This window comes from Haemaphysalis longicornis, unplaced genomic scaffold (assembly GCF_048455015.1).
Source record: "Haemaphysalis longicornis isolate Haplotype H1 unplaced genomic scaffold, Haemaphysalis longicornis Haplotype H1 scaffold_3, whole genome shotgun sequence".
In the NCBI taxonomy this organism is placed as follows: Eukaryota; Metazoa; Arthropoda; class Arachnida; order Ixodida; family Ixodidae; genus Haemaphysalis; species Haemaphysalis longicornis.
The window spans coordinates 30780356-30792682 of NW_027526335.1; the positions used below are offsets into that span (position 1 = coordinate 30780356).

The 12327-nt window shown below is 45.2% G+C and overlaps 1 protein-coding gene across 2 annotated transcripts in view; it reads right to left on the reverse strand.

The window, feature by feature from the left end:
- Window positions 1-2635: 2635 nt before the first annotated feature.
- Window positions 2636-12327, reverse strand: part of LOC144174228 (para-nitrobenzyl esterase-like) — an 85260-nt gene continuing 75568 nt past the window's right edge. The window contains exons 7-11 of one of the 2 annotated variants that reach the window (XR_013323446.1): window positions 10465-10536; window positions 9650-9808; window positions 7276-7424; window positions 4615-6496; window positions 2636-2934 (exon numbers count right to left, since the gene is read on the reverse strand). Coding sequence is in view for 1 of the 2 variants with exons in the window: in XM_077702790.1 (XP_077558916.1) it covers window positions 6152-6496; window positions 7276-7424; window positions 9650-9808; window positions 10465-10536 (725 nt within the window). In the remaining variant the exon portion in view is untranslated. Of the gene's footprint in view, window positions 6497-7275; window positions 7425-9649; window positions 9809-10464; window positions 10537-12327 lie in introns of both variants that reach the window. The other variant, XM_077702790.1, reaches the window with a different exon arrangement.

Here is a 12327-nt window from a genome sequence, read left to right on the forward strand (position 1 = left end):
ACGTCGAAGCTGAATGGGCATTACAGGAAGGTTCGGACAACAGCCATAAAACTAAAGCTGATAATTCGGCCAGTCCTACTGAATATACATGTATTATAAAAAACTTTGGGCAGCTTAGCACTAGTGGCGCGATGACTGGGCAAACAGCGAAGCTGGCGGCCCCACTCAAAATGTTTGGACTCGTTCGGTGGCCACCGTTCGGGTTATGTGGTCCGGCTTGTGGTACGTAAACTAAGACGTTGATTACCATTATCGCTTCTCGGCCTTTTGGCTTCTTTCATTTTGCCTCCTGTCAAAAACAGCTGAAAAGACAGTGCAAATTCTCCACCGACACATCCTTCGGACCATCACGGGCCTTCCCAAGTTCACCGATCTACGGAAGCTACGGGACCTTGCACCCCTACCGCCAATCGAGGACATCCTCAGAGGCGCTCAGTCGTCATTGGACAACCGGCTGCACCTCACAATACAGGGCCAAGACACCTTGCTTTGGGACACCCGACGAGTCTGTACAGAATCCCGGATCACTCCAGGCGAAACAACGACCTTGAGTTTTCCTACCCTGCACCCCTCCAAGACTTGCACGCCCCCCGCAAATGACGCCATTTCAGCCAGAGAGCACCTCTCTCATAGGCACAATCAGCACAACGCCAATGCAGTATTTACTGATGCCGCTCTCGATGGATTTCGTCTGGCCTTGGCTTGGTACAAACCCTCAACCAGAGAAGCCAGACGTTACGTCTGCACACTGGACCACGCAACACCTGCACAAGCAGAACTTTTGGCTATCTGGACAGCTCTAAGGGACAACACCGGCCCTTCCGTCATATATACGGACTCATTTGAGGCACTACGTAGCATTGAGGACCCAAAAACAGACGACGCCACTGCTCAACGTATCCGCCAGATACTCCAGCACAAGCAGAGGAACGACATTGACGCTAGGGTCACCTGGACGCCGGGACACGTCGGGGATCGCGGGGGTGGTAACGAGGTGGCACATGCTCTTGCCACCTCACAATCTGGAGTTCTACCTGTACATCTCCAGCCTCTCCTGCTCGGATCTCCCGACCTCCGCGACCACCCCTACGTGGACTCGCTGCCAGGCAGCCACTTCGAAATGGCGCGGGTACGATTCTACCTCCGGTTTCTTCACCGCGAGAGATTAAAAAGCATTACCCCTCCACAAATCTTTAAGAATTTACCCCTCAGCCGATCGCAAGAAATATTTATTAACAAAGTACTTGCCAACACGGCCACTACACCTCATATCATCCATAAGTGGCAGACACTTGCTGACAGGAAGAAGGGCATTGGCACCGCTGCCCCCTGCACATGTACATTTTCTCACACTGTGTGTGAAGCAAACATGGACCATCTTGTGCTGCACTGCTCCGCTTTTGATATTCATAGACTGGACCATAATGTTTTTCAAAATTCAGATATAGAATCATTACATAGGGACATTCTCGAAAATCCTCAACACCTGGTGACCTTAGCCCAGTTTGGCGTTGCCAGTGGCCTGGCGAGCATGATTTAGTGGGGGTCTACTTCCCTCCCTATTCCCCCTCTTCCCCTCCAGCGACCTTCGGTCCTCCCCTTCCTAATAAAAGAATTTATCATCATCATCATCATTTTGCCTTTATTTCTTCTCTTTGCGCCATCAAAACTGCACCACTCGTCGAAACAAGCGATCGAGCGAGCCACCCCGCGACGCGTTCCCAACGCCGTGCTTGTACCAGTTATATCCCGCCTCCGACAGGTGGCGACACCAGTCAAGCCAGAGGGCGGCGAGGCAAAGCTACGGAATTGCTGCGGTTCCTCCGCGCGCGATGACGTCATCACTCGGCGAGATTTTCCTGCGCACGTTCGCCGGCCCAACTACCAGCTTAACATCATCTCGGCTAAAAGTCACCTTAGGGCGTCTTTACCACAATGCTTCAGAGTTACGAATCGAGGGGGCCTAGTGTGCAAATCTGACGAGTGACGTAGTCGAGGGTGCAATTTGAGTGTAGAAGTGCACCTGCGCAGGGACGTTGCTCAATGAAAAACGCCATTCATGACTTGCGTGTTGTCCCTGCGCACATGCGCTTTTTTAAGCCCCACCATATGGTGGACTTAGTCATTCCGTGAATATGCACACTCAGTCACTTCAATCGTCAATCTGAAACGCTCTGGTCACGACGACCTACGGGGATCTACGGAGACAGGGGGGGGGGGTGAAATAGGGTTAGGGGGCAAGTTGGCATCGCAACCAAATGGGAATTGGTGAAACGGACGTTTTTCTCTTACTGCAGTTGTCACTCGCCCGCCCACCTGTGTCGTTATACTGTTATACCGACATGCAGCTAGGTCTAACGTGTGGCTACTTTGATGTTTAGTTAACCGACATGTCTTCAAATGTCAAAACCTTTGTAAATATAGCTGCGTGTACTGATTTTCGACGTTTTCCCAAATCGAATTTTACATCACGTGCATGCATGAGGTCTATTTTTAGCATGCTGCAGTCACGGAGTCTACAACCCGCGGGATATCCCAGTACGCCGGTTAATTAACCGCCGGACATGTTAAGCCGACTGTGCTGGTAATCCCAGATTTTCGCCTGTGGTTTTAGTAAGCGAATGAGTCAGACGTGAAACGAGTTTATTAAACCGCAGTGGACAAAAACTCAGCGTCGGGAAGCCAGGGGCTGACGGAAGACGCCAGTGGACGCAAGAAGGACAGTCGGAACATCCTTGTGAAGACCACATGATCTGTTTGGTCCGCCACTTTGCAGCCTTTCTCACTCAAGTGTTATGGAAGCTTCGTGCAGCCTCATGGCGAGCAGGGCGGCCACCAGAAAGGTAACTCTGACGGAATGGAGTTGAAGGCCCGTGAGGTCTACACGGGGCCGATGTGTACTTCGTGTAATTCAGAGGCGAAGTTGCACGTATTCTGTGTGGGGATAGGAAGAGGAAAGAAGAGATTCGGCAAACCTATTACCGGTGATTCGTACATCGCGAAGAAATCACCGCACACACAGCCACAAGTGGCTTGTCATATGTCAGTTTTTACATGCAGACTTAGCGGAGGTATGCGTGAAAAATAAGTTTCTGGAACGACACGCAGACTGTTTGTACACGGGGCAACCACAGTGACTCCGGCAGAGATTTTGCAGGTAATATCCAAATTCATGCCGGTTTTAACTATTTTCTTCTTCTTCGTGGGGTTACCGAAGATTAAAGAAGTCGTGAGGGTTAACATTTTTGTAATGACTCAGTTCACAGAAAGAGAAAGTAGTAAGTAAGCTAAGATTATTTTAACTACATTTGCAGCAAAAACAGATTACCATTCGAAAGTGTCAAACAAACTTCTCAATTGATCCATCCTTTCTAACCCGTGAATCTTTCCATCTACTATTCTTAAAAACAAACCGGCTTATCGACAGTCTGATAGGCTTCTTGTCTTACAGTCTGTTTCCCCGAAGACAAAAGTGTTTGAATAGTCGGTTCACGAACTAATCGCTTCGTCTTAGCTTTTTTTAAATGCATTCCCGATTAGGTTATTTTGTCCTAGTCGTATTCCATTTATTGATGTCTCTTACATGGCTCGTTGTGCGTGTGCGTTTAAGTAATTTTGCATCTATTGCGAGCGATAATAATAGTTAAATGGAAAGTAATTTATGGTCGTCTGCTCACCGTACGTCTAAATTTCGTACTGTAGTCAGTTATTATATCCAGAGGCGCAGTCAGCTTACGCGCTACGAACTTACAATATTTCAAGCCGTTTACGCGTAATCGTTGGGGCGATTTTTAATTAGAATATTTTGCTCACGTAGAGACTTGGCAACGAACACTTCGCAGGCATTTTATTCTAGGCAAAAATACTAGCAGTGGTTCTTGCTTGGTTGGGTGCCTGCATAATGTGAGAGAGTGTTAAAAAGCAAAACCATAATTTAAAGAAAAGTTTCATAAGTTCTTTTCCCAAATACTGAGGAAGAATAATCTTCACTGATGTTTTTTCGCAAAATGATTTTTCGTTTTGTTTGAATCTTGTCATTTCAGTCGTACTCTTAAAATAACCTCAGGTGGGCTTCATCACAACACTTGAGAGCGACCAATTATCGTGACGAAATGTGCAAATTTCGCCAATGACGAGGCCCCAGCATGCGATTAGAGCAAAAAAAAAAAAAGATAGCGCCTGCACTGGGAAAACAATTTTTCGCTCATGCTGGGACTAGTCAATCGCCAAATTTGCACATTTGGTCACGATAATTGGCCGGTCTCAAATGTTGTTTGTTGTTGTGAGGCCCACCTGCGGTGATTTTAAGAGCGTGTGGCTACTTCTAACTGAAGATTTGGGTATTTTGAGGTGTCATCAGCACAAGAATAACGTTAAAGGACGCAACACGACCCTCAATATTGCAGACAAGCCATCATTTTTAACTACAATCGAACTGGTAAAATCATCGACAGTTAAGCACTTCTTTTGACATACCTTTCTATTTCAGTATGACCAGCCTTTAAAAAAAAAATAAACTGTAGAGGGTAGAAAACTCTCATGCTGACTTTCTAAGCAGAATTTTTAAGCTTCTAAAGGGGAGAAAAATTACGTAGATAGGCAAAAATGAAGTACCTAATGAGGTATCCGTATCGATATCGATGACTTATTCTATGCTACGAGAGGAAACGTCGTCGGAACACCACAGTTTAAATATGGCACACAGAATTCAGTTCACACCAAGTATTTCGTGAGTCACCAGCCATCGCGGCCACAACGGACGGCCGCACACACCGGCCATTATATGCGTCAGTAGTTCCTCCACTGTCGGGACACACACACAAACACACACGTACGGAGTTAAGTTCACGACCTCCTTGGAATCGGCGACCAGAACACGATTTTGGTGACGATGACTGAAGAACACCGGCGCATCTTTCAAGGCCACGGGCACGAGATCAGAATTTGCACCGCGGCACACTTGTCGTTTGCAGAGATTTCAAACACAGTAGCGGCCAGGAAGCGTCTTCCTAAGGCACATGTCACGCAGTCTTCTCACGTGAGAATGGACACATCGTTGTTTAGGCTCCTCTTGTTTCACGCATCCACGGAGACTTTCTCGACTGGCATAGCTTCTTTATCGTTTCATACCCGTGCTTTCCTCGAGTTCTAACTCTTCGGGGCACTGTTTATTATTAGGTGAAATTATAAATATACAGCTACATAAAACACGGTAACGTGCACTCACTTTTGATCATAGCTTTACTCGATATTGTTATTATACCTCAAAGGAAATTTTACATGTACGTCATTTTCTTGTGGCATGTATGCAGTCAGATTTAACATGACTCTTAGGGCCCAGTTTGTGAGCGCCTTCTTTATAAGCCTTCGGGCAGACGTCTGTACTATGTAAGTTATATCTGGGTATACAATGACGCAATACACGCAAACAAGACGACCGTTTGTTTCTATTGTCACTGGAAATGGCAGAAACAGTTTCGGCCCGGGGGGTATTTTTATCGTGAGATGCTTATACCACTGCAGAGGCATTGGACGTTTCCTACCTTTCTCACTGGCGGATCTGTTACCTTGTTGTTTGCCCACTGCTGTTCTCATTCGCATTAAATTAATCCAGGGCTGCCTAGAATAAGCCCTGTATTCAGTAGGTCATTATTGATTTTTACTATCTCACTTTTGGCTTTTTGCGCTAAAGTTGCGCATTTTCGCGTTTGGGACCGGTATTTCTGCGGGCTATTAAATTAGTAAATCGCTTGGGTATACTGAAGGCAAGCAAAGTTTTACTTTATTAACTGTCCTGTACCATGCCACAGTAAACCTCCCACAGCATTTCCTCATGGCAGTGACTAATTTATTTTTTCATCATCATTCTCTACTTAACCAGAGAGAAGTTTATTTGGGGGCTTTCAGGAAGAAAATAAAAATTGCCATGTTCAAGAATTGTGGCAGCTCAAACAATATACCCTTAATTAACAGTGCCTTATACAGAACAGATGTTCGTTCCACACCTACACCCCCCTTCATCATTCTTTTCAACACGGCGCTGTAGGTGCAGGGCGATTTAAAAAAAGCCATGAAAAAAATCCATTCGCAAAAAAAGAACGGCCTGAAACCATCTTGACGGATGTGGTGTGACGTCTTGTGCCGTGCGTGCTTAGCTGATCCACGCGTACTGAGTGAGTCCTTCTGAGGTCCAAAATTTGCACTCCGTCTTCTTGTACGTGGCTCCTGACATGACGTCCCACGTGGCGTTGGCCTGCCTGAGGAGGGCCACCGTCTTGGGGTAGCGCATCCAGTCCGCCACGGGCACCGAACGTCCGCCGGAGCGCATGAATCGCAGCGCCATCTCTCGCACGGCGTCGCGCAGCGCCAGGTCTTTTTCGTCGGCGTGACCGCTGCTGTCGCCGTCGCCGCCCAAAAAGTGGTCCTGACTGTCGAAGAAGGCCACCAGCGTCCAGGGATGCAGGCTGTACGGGGCGACGTGACCCAGAATTGTCACCTGCGAGGGCAGAGGAATGCCATGAAGTATGCATCGAAAGGGCATGACATTTTCTGTCAGGCTCCGTTTAACTATCGGTGTAGGTAGTCATGCAGGCACAATTGCGCAACCAGAGTGACCCAGTGGGTTCGGGGATGCCCACAGTGTTAACCACCAATCTCAAATGGCTTTGGTTCCTTTACACTCATTTCTGACAGTTCTTTATGAAGCTTTCTGAATGGCTTTTTTAGACCGTTTGTAAACATTTATGTGTCAAATATCTAATATCTTCTATCCTTCTAATGTTATCTCTGCTATGAACGAAATGCTTAGGTAGATCAACGTCTATTTCTAATATGTGACAGCTGCTCAATGTCTGTCACTTTATTGCTATTGAGACGCCTTGTATACACCTAAAAAAGTACGTATAGTTGTTTTTTTTTTTTGCGCCTTACCTTTGAAGTAGTACAGGGTTTTGGGAAGGTGTACGTTTCCGCCACTTGGTTTTTATGGATCTCATCACAATCTGTTAAGTCACGAGGACGCGGGTTCGATTTCCGGCCGCGGCGGCCGCTTTTCTGATGCAGGTGAAAAGCAAAAACGCCCGTGTTTACGAGATTTCGCCGCACGTTAAAGGTCCCCAGGTGGTCAAAATTTATCCGGATCCCTCCACTACGGCGCGCCTCATCACCTGCGTTGTGCCAGCGCGTTAAACCCTATAATCAATAAATCAATCCACAATCTGTTAAGTAAGGTATTTTATCGAAAACGATGTGGTAGTTCAAAAAGTTGCGACTTACCGGTTTGGACGGGCGGACTTCGGAGATGTACCGGTAGACGGGAGACTGGAATGCGGTAGCCAGCCCGGACGCCATGTTTGCCAGTGGGCAGCTGACCCGCAGGTCTGTCACCATGGTTGTGTACACCAGTTCGGGCGTGACGCCAGGCTCTGGAGGAGTGGCGCAGACGCCACATGTCAAGGGGTTGTAAAAACGACAGCACACTTGCCGAGATTGCAGAATGCGCGACTTCGAAACATGCAAGCTCTACGTGAGCAAATTGGCCTTTATCGTAGGTAAGAAAAATCTGTAACACCTGGAATAACACAAACAAAAAGACGAATCACAAGGGTAGGAAGAGAGAAGGACCCACGCACAGCGTTTATTTTTGTTTGTTTTTGAGATTTTGTACTGCCTTCCGTTTATAAAAAAATACCTCTATCTTGTTGAAGCCACCAAACTCAAACACTCGACTCAGCTTTGAGAACTAATTGTATTTAAATGAGCACACGCAGGCATTGCCTGACGGTGGCATTATTGACGCTTTCTGTCCAGTCGTTAAAAAAAGTAAGCCTGTTTGTACAACCTTAAAATAAGAAGCGGTATGTTCATGCTGAAGAAAAATTTTACAACTGATTGCGGTTAGCTCCAATATCATCTTGAACCCCATGTCGTTGTGCGGGTTTCTAATAAAGTGTAAAGGCCCCATCGTCATGAGGCGGTATTGTTTTTTATGTAACATAGGGCCCTCAGCCTAATAGTTAAAATTTAAATGAAGTATTTTTGTATTCGCGTGTTAAATAAAGAATGTTCGTAGAATTCGCAGAAGCTAAGTAAGAACGCAATTGCTGGAACTGGCGTGTAGAGGACGAAGCTCATTAAGCGCGTTTCCCCTTACGTAATATCAAGGGTCAGCTTTGCGGCACCCGCGTTTTATTTTTTATCACCGCATTTCGCTAGATCTCTTCGAGCGAATAACATTTTGGTTACACCACCATTTATCGCATCGCCCCAACACTCAGAGCACGCACTCTCTGTTTCTTTTGTAATGTCCCATTCATGGAGCGTCCACCCGGAATTAAGCGCACGGAGAACATTTTTGTGAAAATCAATGAAAAAAGGAAAGCTTCCACAGTATTACTGAAAGGACTGAGGAGAAACAGCGTGTGAAAGTTTCGTCGTCCGGAGAGCATCCGGGCGATGAAAGAAGCGGGCTTTTTTTTTTGTGAGGGCGAAGCTCTCGACAGAGAGCATTATGACGGGAAAAAGAGAATTATGCGTCGTCGGCCACGCAATTCCGAAAAATTGTGTGCGGTAGTTGAGAGCCCGTGCACCTGCTCCGCTTTATTTCCCTCGGAAGTAATTCCAAGCGGGCAGCAAGCAGTTTTTGTGTGCTACAGGAGCGCGGGTTTTATCTACTGTGTCCTTTATGGCGGCGATCGCAGTTCTCTAATGTTGCTTTCCGTTTAAACAAAACAGTTGGAAAGGGCGAGGCTTTCCTCCTGTGGTATTTTTCGTCTTCGCTTAATGTAAACAAACATCCAGGTTTAAGAAAAAAATAGAACTTTCGACGCGTACAATACGCGGCAAATGAAACGCGAACACGAAAGTGTAAATCAGAACGTGCTATATTGAGAAATACTGTTCGTTGAGGTCTAATAATGGCGCGCTATTGGAATCTTCGGAAAGCCCCATTTCGGGACTTCGTTTTTGTAACCAAGCCGCGCGTCATTTTGACTTGTTTGGAAAGAAATCGCGCAATTTGCATGTTCTGATTCACATTTTCGTGTTCGTGTTTCATTTGGTGCGTATTGTACATTTTGCATTATGCTTCAGTCCAAGTTGTTTTTAGTTGGTGCCTACATTAGATGAAGAAAGCCGAAGGAGCATGGCTAATATTGAGGGGGTACTCTGCTCCTTCAGACATTAGGGACTGCTTTCACAAATCGAGCAAGACATTTTTGTCAGAAAGATGTTTTGCATACAGCACGCTTTTATTTTGAATGCTAAACTGGTAGGATATCATTCTAAAAAATTCCACGGTTTTTGTGTGTTACGAAACGAAGTGGCTGCCCAGAGAGTCACACCTGGCGCCTCCAAGGTCTGCGATATTGAACACAAAGCAAAGTCTTGCGTTGTCTGCTAGATGCACAAGAAAATTTTTCACCAGAATCAGTCATTTCGGAGCTATTCATAATGCCGGTAATGCGATGTGCCAAAAACGTGGGCATGTGGATGCTTAACGTTTCACTTGAGGCTGAGAGCGACGTCTAACTCATGTATTTCTTTTTCCGCCTCCAGTTTTGCTTGCTTCCTCATACAATTTTACTGTAATGGCAGCATCCACAACATCCGCAATGTTCGTTTGGAGCCGCATGAGTGGGCAGTACGTTACCAGTGGCGTTGGTGATGTTGTAAAGTTGCAGCGCCATCTGCGTGATGCCCGAGCCGAAGCTGTCCAGGCTTGTCGTGACATATTTCTTGTACTGGCTCCAAGACCAGTGACCCAGATCATCCGGGCCGGGCCATAAATCGACGGCTTGGGAAGAAGACCCTGAAGTAAATGCGAATTCACGAATCAGTGCTCGAATTTCGAATTTCTGTTTGAAGCTAGCGTTACATATCGTTTCGTCCTAACTGAAGGTTCATTCTAGTCACATGAGGAATATTTTAAGCGATCCTAGAAAATAAAGAACTGGTATGTATCTTTTTTTTTATTTTTGCAGACGATTTGGCTGCCTTTGTGTACAGATTGTTCGGCATTTAATTCTTTCCGGCATTTATAGTGGAATGTTACATATGTCCAAAGATCAACTTCTCGTGAATGGCAAACAGGATTTTCTTAAAAATAAGCTTGTCTAATCCATTTTTTCCTTCCTTCTTCCATTCTGAAAGGAAACAAGCTTCGATGAATGCTGAAAATTTTAAGGGTCTTCTTTTCGTGGCCTGACGCAGTTAAAACAAAGCCGAAAACACGGCTAAACAAAAGCTAAACGTTTAAGCAGGTAGAATAAGGAAAACCTATTTTAAGGACATAAATTTCACTGTGCACCTAAAACAAACTTAAAATTATTTCACACCAAAACGTTTAGAACTGTGATGATTCCGAATTGGGCAATGACTATTCTAAGCTGTCAGCTATTCTGGTAAAGGCTCGAAAAATTGATCCTCTGGAGTCCGTACAAACGGTGAGAGCGCTATTTCTCTTACCGAATAAAATAGGTATATCACATTTTGAGTTGGTTTCGATCATTTCCAGCGGCGGTTTTGTAAGGAGCGTGCCTGAAACAAGCGAACAAAACAAAGAGAAAAAAACACGTCGTAAGGAAAGAAAAACACAAATGTTGTTTTCACTGAGATAAAAAAAGGCCGTAGTAGCTCTCAGTTAGACTTTAGGACCTGCCCAAGTGGCGCATGAGGTCACAATGGGCTAAGGGTAGGAAAAATAGAGTCGACAGTTGTTGGATTAGCTCGAAGCAGCATCGGTGGAATAATGCTGAAAGTATTTTTTTCCTTTTCCGCTTTAAGACAACCACACAGAAATGCTTTAAGGGAACAAAAATCTGGCCCCAGGACTGTTCTTTTTACTGGTTATAATTTATTTCAGGTTTCCGGAAATGTACCTCTCTTCATAATAATTATGCTACAGCTGCTGCCTGGTGCTAAAAATGTATTGACAAATGATCTAGTTCTGGAAACTTCAACGTTGAAGAACAGTTATTTCGCACAAAGAGGTATCGAACGTTGGGTCACAAGTAGACAGGTAAGGGAAGAAAAGATCCAAACGTCGTAAAAGGAGGCATTCTTTCTCTCCTTCAAAGCACTAGGCACACATAAAATGTGCAGGGAAGAGTCGGCAGTGTTTTTCAAAAAGAAAACAGAAACCACGCGGCTTAGAGTTCGGAGATGTGCGGGCCTTGTTTTCTGAGTAATGTTTTTAAAAACGCGCTGTTGATTCCAAATAAGCCAGAATAACGAATTCTTTTTTTTTTTCAGCTTGTTATGAACTGCGAGACCACCAGAAAATGTGTGCAGCTTTCAAGACGTAGGCTCTTCTTTAGTTAAAGTTTATAAAAAAAACCTGTTGTTTATTGAGCCATCCTAGTATCTAGTAGAAGGGTTCAGGCGCAAAAAAAAAATTGTTGTATTCATCCGAGGAAAAATAACCCTCCGACTAAACAGGACAGCATAAAAGGAGCGAACGATGCGCATATGGCTTGAGACAGTCCATATAGATATTGTAGAATCTTGGCCAATCCCTTAGCGTACATGCGAGTATGGATTATGTGAGCGTATGTTGGTTAGTAGATGTCATAAAAAACACTTATATTCACGCTAGGGCTTGGCCGCGGCGGGAAGGGGGGGGGGGGAAGGGAGGGGGGTTCAGTATTTTTTTTCACGACACCAGATGACTCTGCCGACCTAGCTAGCAGAACGTTGTCCTGGCCGTCTTAGCCAATTCCCGCATGACTGTCAAGTTTGCATGAAAATTGGTGTCAGGCAGCAACTGCTAGCTGTTTGTTTTTTGTTGGCTTTGTTCTCTCCAGTTTAGGAGAAATATAGAGCCTTTGACCCGATGACGTAAGATAAAAGTTACATAGAAAGTTCTATAGTTACATTATGTCATGAGCGAATAACCGTGCTTGAGTGGCTTTACGTCCTCTTTAGAAAGCAGTGGGGTAAGAAGTATTACCATAAACTTGTACGCTTTTAAAGTATTTTATTTTTCAGCACTTTGCTAAAACTGTTCATGGACGTACTCAAAATAATTCGCGGGTGGCTTTGGTACTGTTCGATGCATCTGATGCTGAAAACGTAGAGACCTTTGCTTTCGAAGTGTTGCCTAATTTGTGAAAGCTTTGATAAAGGAAACTCAAGGAACGAAAGAACATTGCTCTTTCCCATTTCTCTTCTCATCACACGGCTTTTGTATAAGTCCTAAAATGTGCTTGCGCGTGCCTCTGGGCAATACACATGGTTAACTAAGAACGGGGGTGCTCCCTTATGCTTTGCTGGGTCTCCACTACCAGTAATTCTTCTCGTCACGCAGCAGAAACGCCGCACATTACTTCG